At 35.5% G+C, this 11,611-nt stretch overlaps 1 protein-coding gene across 1 annotated transcript; it reads right to left on the reverse strand.

Moving 5' to 3' along the window:
* Positions 1-6,213: 6,213 nt before the first annotated feature.
* Positions 6,214-7,524, reverse strand: LOC111895687 (probable carboxylesterase 2). Its single transcript, XM_023891764.3, has one exon. It carries the CDS (start codon positions 7,336-7,338, stop codon positions 6,379-6,381), a length of 960 nt encoding a protein of 319 aa, XP_023747532.1. The 5' UTR covers positions 7,339-7,524; the 3' UTR covers positions 6,214-6,378.
* Between the last annotated feature and the right edge of the window lie 4,087 nt (positions 7,525-11,611).

An 11,611-nucleotide genomic window follows, 5' to 3' on the forward strand; every position in this document is an offset into this window, starting at 1 on the left:
CTTTGGCATCATTAAATACATGTTGATTTGGTAATTTTAGTTTGTGGTGATTATTTGCTAAAAGCTTTGGTAATCGGGTTTTTGTCCCAAGTGCAAGAAATAGCAATGTACTTTGGTTTTTTTTCTTAGTTTAAAAATAGAAATGTACTTTGGCATCGATAAATGCATGGTGATTTGGTAATTGTGTTTTTGTCACAAGTGCAAGAAATAACAATGTACTTTTGGTATTTCTTGTATTTAAGTGCAAGAAATAGCAATGTACTTTGGTAGTTTTTGTTTATGTTTGATAATTTAATTTATAAGTTTACATACATTGTTATTGATTATGTAGTTGGAAAATCTTCGGGCAATGCTCAACGACTCGACATGTAGGGGGGCTTTATGCGTTTTTTTTAATCGGGGAAAGATTAAGGAGGAAATGATGGGAATGGAGATGATGGTTCGGTGGATAATTAATCTGTGTTTTGTATGTTACACTTGTCGTGACACTCTGCTGCTTGTTAGAATTGTAAAACTTTGGTTGTTTAATTGTGGTATGAAATTAATTATACCACTATTTGGTATCTAACTAGATGTTATTAGAGAAAATTGCAAAAATGGTCCCTATGGTATGTATTTTTTTAGGGTTTTAGTCCAAACCCCGACTTTTTTGGATTAGTGGTCCTTTTGAGCTAGTTTTGTTGTGGATTTGGTCCCTCGGTAAACTGAAATGACTTTAATGCCCCTCGTGTATTTATTTTTTATTTTTCTTTCATTTTTTAATTTGATATATATATATATATTTATCTATTTTTGATAATTTATAAATAAAGAGAGGACCCTCACTCTCTCTCACTCTCTCTCTCATTGAACCACCACCGGAGGTGGAAACCAGCTACCGAAAAAGTGCAACAGCCCTCCATAACCCTCCTCCACCTCTTTCTCTTGTCAAGTAATAACCCCAACACCCTTTTCTACATAGATACTTTCTCATTCGCACCGAAAGCTACCAAAGACGAAGAACAAGCCACGAAGGGCTCGTCGGAGACGCCAACTGCCACCTCTACCCCGCCTCTTCCTTTCGTCGAGCAATCACTTCCGCCGCCCCACTAGAATCGTCTGTCATTACAACCTTTCCTCCTCCCCCCTATTTGTTGACGACAATGAGGACTCGACTCCTCCCCCTTCTTGTCGATCTGAACAGCCCAAGCACCACCTGAGAATCACCACTTCTTCTGCCATTTTCGTTCGTGATTTTTGTCGGATCTGAAAAACAACCAAGGGAAGCCTCCGTAGCAGCTTCCCTCACCACCACAAGACGATTGACGTCGTCTACGCCTCTTTTCCTTCGCGAATCGTTGCTGGAGATCGACGTTCGCCCCTCCTCACGATTTCATCAGCCACGTCGATCCTATCGTTGCTGCCGATTCGTTTCCTCTTCCCCTGATCAGATGAAGATGCACCCCCTTTTGATTGTTCATGTATGTGTCAGTATACGTTAAAGTGAAAACATGTGAATTGATTTCCAAAAACAAAAAATAGATCCTACCAAAATATGAACCCATGTGAATCATTTTCCAAATTTTATGTGTGTATTTGTTGAAGAACTTGTGTATTCTCAAGTATAATAAAAACGATTGTGTGTGATCAAGAGAGAGAGAGAGAGAGAGAGAGCGGGAGAGAGAGGGAGAGAGAGAGGTGCGGCCCCCATTTTATTATCAATATAACATTAAATTAAATAGACAAAAATATAATATATATATATATATATATATATATATATATATATATATATATATATATATATATATTAAGAGGGCAATTTAGTTATTTCAATTTTCGGAGGGACCATTTTCAAATACAAACTAGTCCAAAAGGACCACGAAGCCAAAAAAGTCGCGGTTTGGACTAAAACCCCCAAAAAAATGCATACCACAGGGACCATTTTTGCAATTTTGTCATGTTATTATGTAATTTGTTTATGTATTTAGTGTCGTTATGTATCGGTTTTTTGCACCCAAAATCGTTGATTTAAAAAAAATAAAAAAATAAAAAATGTTATTATCGGCGACACTATTACTGACGACAGTAGGTATTACCGGCGACAAGAGCATTGGCGGCGATAAATATTTTTACTGGCGACATTTTGAGCAATAGCGACAGAATAGTAGCGGCGACTTTTTATTGGCGACGCGTCGCCGCTATTAACTTTACCGACAAGTCTTCTAGGCTTTAGCAGCGACTTTTGTGGCCACTAATTCCCTTTTTTTGTTGTATAGTTGTTTGCAAGAAGTTTTTTTTTTTGTCTATTTTAACTCATGCTTGTTTTTTATTCATCCCATTCACATCAAACATCACATCTCACTCTTCTAGTATTAGAGATTTTTTAGACTGCTTAATCATTAGCTTTATTATTTCTTTTTATTTCTACTTTCGTTTGTTTTATTCATTTCATTTTTTCCGATTTCTATTTATTTTCTGTCAATCGCATCCCTTCATGGACCAATACTGTGATTATGTTTCTCTAGGTCTTCTTCTTTGGCCTCTACATCCTTCTTCATTTATCCAGACATCTTCCAAGGTAGGAAGTATTATTATAGCCAAAAGGGTTCTTAACTAAATTAGCAATTTTAGACTAGTCTTTCAAAAGGAAAAGATGAAAAAAAATTCAAGTAAAAACCCACTTTTATGAATGCTAGGTTATAAGAAAGTTTGGTATCGAATTAATATGATTTTATGCTCTTTATATAAAATTATTTGCATGCGTATATAGCATGTTAATTGTAATATCAATTTGACTACGAAATTTAAGCATTTAATCAGAATTGTCGTTTTATGAATGACTTTTCTTTTCATCAGAGAGTTGTCATGTTAATTTTACTACGAAAATGTATATTTTGACTATGAAATTCATACGTTTAATAAGAACTATCATTTCACCAGTGACATGTCATTTTCACTAGAGAGATGTCATGTCAATTTGACTATGAAAGTGTACACTTTGACTACGAATTTTAGATATTTAATAAGAATTTTCATTCGACCAGTGACTTGTTATTAGATAAGTATGTCATTTATTATTTAATGTATATTTGTATATTATAGATCCTACATTATAGGATCTCATTATTGTAATCTTCCAATATATATACAATACAACACACACAATTAGATGTGTGGTCAATCTATCAATATTTTACATGGTATCAGCCTAACACTTACGCTACCCTCCTCTCTTTTTTTTCTTCTTCTTCTCTAACCCTATTCTTCTCCTGAAACATGGTCATGTCTACCTCGACCGATAATACTTTTCCAATGAATACCATACTTTATATGATCCCCATCAAATTAAGTTCTTCTAATTACCTATTGTGGAGAAATCAAATGCTTCCTTTACTCTCTTATCAGAAGCTTATGCCCCATGTTGACGGCACCCCTCTTCCACCTCCAACGAACGTTGAAGTTGATAGTAAATCTGTCCTAAATCCAGCGTATGTTTCTTGGGCTGATCTTGATCAGAAGACATTTATTCTCCTCAACTCCTCTCTAACTGAAGAAGCAGCCGCTGAAGTTCTTGGTCTTCCTGATTCTCGATCTATCTGGACTGCTTTGCAGGCTGCCTACAGCAGCTCCTCTGTTGAAAGAATCCACTCCCTTCGTGACAGCCTTCGACAAATGCAAAAAGGTACCAACACAATATTTGAGTATGGACGAAAGTTTAAAACTATATGTGATCAGTTGGCTGCAATCGACCAACCTGTTGATGATATGGACAAGATCCACTGGTTTCTTTGTGGCCTTGGCTCTTCATTTGAGACCTTCTCTATAGCCATTCGAACTTCCAGGCCATCTCCAGCTTTTCGAGATTTATTGTCTCAGGCAAAAAATCATGAGATTTTCCTACAATCTATGCATGGTTTCGCTGCCCCTACTGTTGCGGTTATCTCTTAGTCTTGTTCTAATAATAATAAAGGAAGGTCATCAAACTATTCTCGTGGTGGGTCTCGTGGTGGAGGAAGAGGATGTGGGGGCAGACGTCCTCCTCATTGTCAAATGTGCCGTCTAAATGGGCATTATGCCTCCTCTTGTCCAAGTCTTCACACTTATGCAACCAACTCTGCCATCCCATCAGATGCAAACCTAGTCCATGCTTTTCATTCCAAGTGTCATGTGAACCAACGTCATCCGGATTGGCATGTTGATCCACTCAACCAAAAGGTTTTAAATTTGTTGCAAAAGATCCTCTTTGGATGGCTGCTATGCGTGAAGAAATGGAGGCGTTACGCACAAACAACACTTGGGTTCTAATTCCTCGTCCAACTAACTCCAATGTTGTTGGCTCTAAATGGGTTTATCGCACCAAATACAACTCGAATGGCTCTATTGAACGTTTCAAGGCTCACCTTGTTGCTCAAGGTTTCAGTCAAATACATGGCCTTGATTACTCGCATACGTTCAGCCATGTTGTTAAAGCGTCAACCGTCCGCATAGTTCTTTCTCTTGTTGTCTTGCATCGATGGCGGCTTCATCAATTAGATGTAAAAGATTCTTCTCTCCATGGAAATCTTACAGAAACGGTCTACATGGAACAACCACCCGGCTTCGCAGATTCTAACTTTCCTATCCACGTTTGCAAGCTCTCTAAGGCCCTTTACAGTTTGAAACAAGCACCGCGTGCTTGGTTTCAACACCTCGGCTCATTCTTACTTGCAAATGGTTTTACTTGCAGTCGTCCAGACACCTCCTTATTTGTGTTTGCCCAAGATTCATGCATCATGTATCTCCTGGTGTATGTGGACGATCTTATTCTTACTAGTAATTAAGGAGTCAGTCATTACTTCCTTTACTACCCGGTTACACAATGAATTTGCTATCAAAGATCTTAGTGATCTTAGTTACTTCCTCAGCTTAGAAGTGAGCTATATTGACGATGGACTTTTTCTCAGTCAATATAATTATGCCAAAGACGTCTTGACTCGTGCCGACTTACTTGATTGTAAACCAGTCTCAACTCATTTGGCTACCCATTAAACCTTTACACCTGATGGGCCATCGTTCTCTGATCCAACACTTTATCGCTCTCTTGTAGGTGCTCTTCAGTACTTAACCATTACTAGACCTGATCTCTCGTATATTGTCGATCAAGTAAGTCAATACCTCCATGCCCCTACCGATGCTCATTTTCAATCTGTTAAGTGGATACTCCGATATGTTAAAGGTACGATCTCGTATGGGCTTATTTTTTGTAAACCTCAAATAAACAACATTCTTGGTTACTCTGATGCTGATTGGGCACGTTGTCTTAAAACCCGCCAGTCTACATATGGTTATTCAATCTTCCTGGGTGGTAACTTAGTTTCCTGGAGTGCCAAGAAACAACCAACTGTTTCTCGATCAAGTTGTGAGTCGGAGTATCGGGCAATGGCAAACACGGCAACTGAAATTGTTTGGATCACCCATCTACTTCGTGAGCTTCATGCGTTACCTTCTGATCGTCCCACTCTTTTTTGTGACAACAAAAGTGTGTTGTTTATGACACATAACTCGGTTGCTCACAAGCCTGCCAAACACATTGATCTTGACTACCACTTTATTAGAGAACTTGTTACTTCTAGCAAGCTCTATACCAAGTTCGTTTCAACCAAGCTTCAGGTGGCAGATATCTTCACCAAAAGTCTTTAGCGTGCTCAATTTGAACATTTTCAAGCAATGCTTCGTCTTGGTCCACCACCCATTCGCTTGATGGGGGATATTAGATAATTATGTCATTTATTATTTAATGTATATTTGTATATTATAGATCCTACATTATAGGATCTCATTATTGTAATCTTCCAATATTATACAATATCAATACACACGATTAGATGTGTGGTCAATCTATCAATATTTTACACTTGTCATTTCACGAGGGAGTCGTCATGTAAATTTGACTATGAGAATTAACACTCTAAGTACAAAATTCAGACATTTAATAAGAATTGTCATTTCACCATGGAGTTGTCATGTCAATTTAACTATGAAAATGTACACTTCAACTATGAATTTCATACATTTAATAAGAAATGTCATTCCACAATATATACTATATATTCCATCTTCTTTTCTTTTAATCGCTATCAATTATTCGTAATTTTATATGTTTTAGCATTTTTTTCAAAATGAGTTTTTCAAATAGTGATCACGAATAAAGTTTTGCCAACTTGCTTGCTTACTTGCATAACTTTGGAAGAACCAAACCCCAAAGTTACATTAACATCAAAACATATGTTATAGATCGATTCCACTCTGTTTTGTCACTATTACACGAGATAATGAATGTTAATATTACATAGTTTATTCATAGTTATTCGAGCAAAGCATGGCAAATAACTGCTTGCCAATAACTAACACATATCATCAAGCTTTGCATCGGATCGGATTCATAAAGTTACAAATTCTATTGCGTAATAAACAAGAATTTTCACATGAAGTATTAAACAAAAAGAAGATATGCAGCTCCCCTTTGCTCTCCATCAACTCTACTTTGCCTTTCCACCCACTCCTCTCCATCACCTTCTTATAATTCAGACCCCTTTCCCTCAGTGCATCCTTCTCAGCAACACACACAAGTATCTTGGAGCTTCCAAAAGCAGAAATATTCGGGTCCATGCCCGGATTAAACAGCGGGTCATCTAACCCATTCCCAGATGGGTTTGCCAACAACCACATCATATCTATGAACTCTTTGTGCAGTTTAAATCTCTTGGCCTCAGCTCCAACTGGATCTTTACCCCCAAAATACGGGTGGAGCATAATAACACCACTTACGTTAAAAACTTTCTCATGGCTCAACCCGACCCGGATAGCCATATTGTGGGCGATGTTAGCCCCAGCACTATCTCCAGCTAAGAACACATTCTGAAGATCAGCATGGTCGTTTAACCATGTTTCTGGACCATTTCCTCCAACATGACTAGCCACCCACTTAATTGCCTCCCATGAATCCTCGTATGCAATTGGTAAAGGATATTCTGGAGCCAACCTGTAGTTTACAGACACGACAATCACGTTGGATTCTGTCGTTATCAAGTTAAGTGTCCGGTGGTAAGTGGGTGAAGCAGCAGATTCAGTCATGAAAGCACCACCGTGATAGTAAATCAGAGTTGGAAGTTTCCGAGTAGGGATTGGTGTTTTGGGAATGTAAAGCCTTACAAAAACGTTGGATTCGTGTGAGATAACCACGTCTTTTGATTGGACTCCAGTTAAAGTATTAGTTCCAGCTGGGATTGTATCATTTGGGAATGATCTTACCCATCGTCCATCACTATGTATGATCAAACCATGGAAATGAATAGGAAACTCTAGGGAGTTTGACATGAACGTTGAGAGTAATTAAAGGAGAAGCTTTTTATTTTCTGGTGATGATTGATGTGTCAATGAGAGTGATGTACATATAGAAGCAATATCATCAATGGTGACTTTTTGCAGAGGCTTGATCAGGACTCATGTATGCTGATGTTGAACTTGTGTGTGCTCATGTTGAACTCCTGCAAGGACAATTAATGTGTGCCCACTGGCTGACCTAAGGCTTAGAGAAGGCGGGAGGTGCCTCAATGATATGAAATTATATACATTAATTATATGATAAATATGATTAAAAGAAAAAAAGATTGTAGGCCCTTTATAAAAAATTGTATTTAGGGCACACACATTGGGTTCTTGGTTTTTGCCTAATATCCCCAATTTTGTACAATTTTTTGCTTAAAAGGTCTAAAACTTCTTAAATTTTCAGAAAAAAATTGATGTTTTTTTTTTTTTTTTTTTTTAATATTTTACATATGACAAACTTCGTTGATTTTCATTTTTAATCTATCAGTGATTGGTACCTATGAATGTTTACTTTTTGAATAACAAAAAGTTATATTAACCAACTTATTGTTAACCTTGTGTCCCCTACAATGAAAATTCATGGATCTGATGCTATTCTATGAGCCAATGTTGATTTTTTGCAAGGACCATTTAATGAATAGGCGTTATCTTCATGGAAGTTATAAAGATGATGCAAACCATTGATATCTTTTGTTTTAGCCTTTTATCAAAGTAATATTCATACCCTACTATAACAATAATTTCTAAAATAATATATACTTCTTATTCGTATGAATCATTGTTAATGAGTTTTTAATTACATTTAGTTATTGCGTATTTTCATTAAGATTTTTTTTTATTATGTAAGTTTTGTAAATTACAGTTTAAGGGTGCATCCTTTTTGTAGTGAATAATTTTTATACTAGTTTACCATAATAACTTATAAAATGGCGACAAGCTAAACGTACAACATAACTCATCATTAAATTTATCTTGTTCATAAAAACATTAAACTAAAATATTATTCAATGATATGCTCTGACGATAAAGGATACGAAAATAATAACTAAATGATTTATGTGGTTCACATTGTCCAAGTAAAGAGAGATTTTATTAGATTTGTATAATACACAACCGTCACTAATATGGCCTCCTTGGCCTCATTAGAAACCCTTCATATTATATTTTACTCATCACCAGGATGTTTGAAATTTTAGATGATTTGAGAGAACTTTTTAATCGGAGACGAAGAGAAAGACATCTTTTGATACGAAATAGTTATCACATAAATAGTCTATAGATATAGCTATTTTATATGGTTGTATGTAATAGGTTGTGTGTTAGATGGAAATTGATTAGATATATGATAATACACAGTATAGTCTACACACATCATTACTAAATAATAGTACCAAATAAAACTTAGTGTCATACTAACAAAAAAAAACTACATATTATTTAATAAAATATCATATTCTAATACACTACATCGTATTGATTTACATCGTATTGATGATCTTTTGTTTTCATTTCGGAGTGATGCAACTTGAATTTCTTTTTGTCTATTTTAATATGCTTGTTTTTTATTCATCTCATTCACATCAAACATCACCTCTCGCTCTTCCAGTATTAGAGATTTTTTAGACTACTTAATCATTTGCTTTTTTTTTTTATTTCTAATTTCGTTTGTTTTATTCATTTCATTTTTTTTGATTTCTTTTTCTTTTCTGTCAATCGCATCCCTTTGTGGACCAATACTGTGATTATGTTTCTTTGGTTCTTCTTCTTTGGCCTCTACATCCTTCTTCATTTCTTTTGACATCTTCCAAGGTCTGGAAGTATTATTAGAGCTAAAAGGGTTCTTAACTGAATTAGCAATTTTAGACTAGTATTTTAAAAGGAAAAGATGAAGAAATTTTTTCAAGCAAAACCCCACTTTTATGAATGCTAAGTTATAAGAAAGTTTAGTATTGAATTACAATGATTTTATGCTCCTTATGTAAAACTATTTGCATGTGTATGTGGGATGTTAATTGCAATATCAATTTGACTACAAAATGTAGGCATTTAATTAGAATTGTTATTTTATGAATGACTTTTCATTTCACCAGGGAGTTGTCATGTCATTTTTACAACGAAAATGTACATTTTGACTATGAAATTCATACATTTAATAAGAATTATCATTTCACCAGTGACATGTCATTTCACTAGAGAGTTATCATGTCAATTTGACTATGAAAGTGTACACTTTGACTATGAATTTTAGATATTTAATAAGAATAATCATTCGACCGGTAACTTGTTATTTCACGAGGGAGTTGTCATGTAAATTTGACTATGAAAATATACACTCTAACTACAAAATTCAGACATTTAATAAAGATTGTCATTTCACCAAGGAGTTACCATGTCAATTTAACGATGAAAATATACACTTCAACTATGAATTTCATACATTTAATAAGAACCGTCATTCCACAATATATACTATGTATTCAATCTTCTTTTCTTTTAATCACTATCAATTATTCATAATTTTGTACGTTTTAGTTTTTTTTTTTTTTCAAAATGAATTTGTCAAATAGTGATCACGAAGAAAGTTTTGCCAACTTGCTTGCTTACTTGCATAACCTTGGAAGAACGAACCCCCAAAGTTACACTAACATCAAAACATATGTTATGGATCGATTCCACTCTGTTTTATCACTATTGTACGTGTGGTAAGATAATTTTGTTCTATTTTTTAACTTTTTATTTAAATTTATTAATTTATTACAATTAATTGTTTTATTTTTAAAAAATGTAGCTTCATACATTCCTCACATGTAGTCTATCTGTCATCTTTATAGGTAGTGTCCTTCTGAAAGAAAACTACCTACCCCCAATGTTCATAGCACTTGTTATGTATAGAAACAACTAGACCCTCCCTAGGTCATGTAGTCTCTGATTCATATCATCGATATTGTTGTAAGAGTGTGACTAATGTTGTGCACTCTAGAGTTGGTCGAAGTAGATCATTTAATCTTTTTTTCTGGAGGACATGTAAACTATAGACAACATCTAATTCTGAAGAAAAATTTAGTCGAGTGCAACATACGGCAAGAACTACATATGGTTGGTCTGCCAATATTTTTCATGTTAAATGGACAAGACCCTTTTTGTCTTAGCATTCACTGGAATCTAATCAACCTTGATATTCTATTATCCATCCAAACTTTATTGGTTTATGAATGTAATTTACTAATAATAACGCTCATTAAGGTTGTCCGGGAGTACACTCGCTAGATTTTTATTCAACGTATCACTCGCTAAAAAGTTCATGATGTCTGCAAACCAAGGTACTTCTCCCGCTATCACCATCAAATACTCATTGGGAAAATTATCGTCAATCTCTTCCTCTTTTAATTTTTCAAGTTCCGGGTTTTCCAATCTTGAGAGATGATCGGCCGCCACATATTCCAATCATTTCTTGTCCTTGATCTCGATGTCAAATTCTTGTAGCAAAAGCACTCATCGAATTAATCTTGGTGTAATATCTTGATTCGGGTAATTTACATCTTTAACACCTGGTATGAAATTTTGTTTGCAAAATTGGTCCCTTGTAGCGTTTTGCAGAAATGCTTATTTCACTTGGTATGTTAGGCATACTCCTTATATGCGAGGCGTATGAGGCATGGACCAAAACCTTAATATTTAGGGCTTATGCACTATTTAAACACCTTTATAGCTTCAACATTCTTTCTTACATCACCCTCCATCTCCCAACTCAACCTTAGCTAACCCTAATCTCTTGTGTGGGCATTTTTCACCTTGAGTGTGTATTTGGGTGATCTTGAAGGAGGAGGAAGGAAGAGGAATCATCTTGGGAGCTCAAAGACAACCTAGATCCAAAAGCACATCATCATTTTACACCACTTGGAGGTAAAAAGCTATGATCTTGATGAAGCTTTTGACTAGATCTTGTTAACCATGCATTTGTGTTCATTTTCGTCCTATAAGCTTGGTGTTTATGAGTATGGTTTACTATAAATCGTGTGAGTTGTCCTTTCTGTGACAACCCAAAAATTCTTGCCTTGTAAAGCCCAGCCAGTCCACTCAACTGAGTGCCAGACTCATTAGTAATGAGTTCTAGCCTTGTTAAAGGTCATTCTAACTAGTTTTAGCCTGGTACACTTAAGGAATAAGTGTTGGGAAGTACCTGCTAAAGTCATTGAGCGTCATCAAAGCCTAAGCATCACAAAAAAGGAGTTCACGGACAAGGCACAAGAGTTTACGGCCA

Source organism: Lactuca sativa, chromosome 7 (genome assembly GCF_002870075.4).
Source record: "Lactuca sativa cultivar Salinas chromosome 7, Lsat_Salinas_v11, whole genome shotgun sequence".
Taxonomy (NCBI): Eukaryota; Viridiplantae; Streptophyta; class Magnoliopsida; order Asterales; family Asteraceae; genus Lactuca; species Lactuca sativa.

Excerpts from the sequence above, each read along its gene's own strand:
- LOC111895687 (XM_023891764.3), bottom strand. The coding sequence starts at position 7,338 with ATGTCAAACTCCCTAGAGTTTCCTATTCATTTCCATGGTTTGATCATA.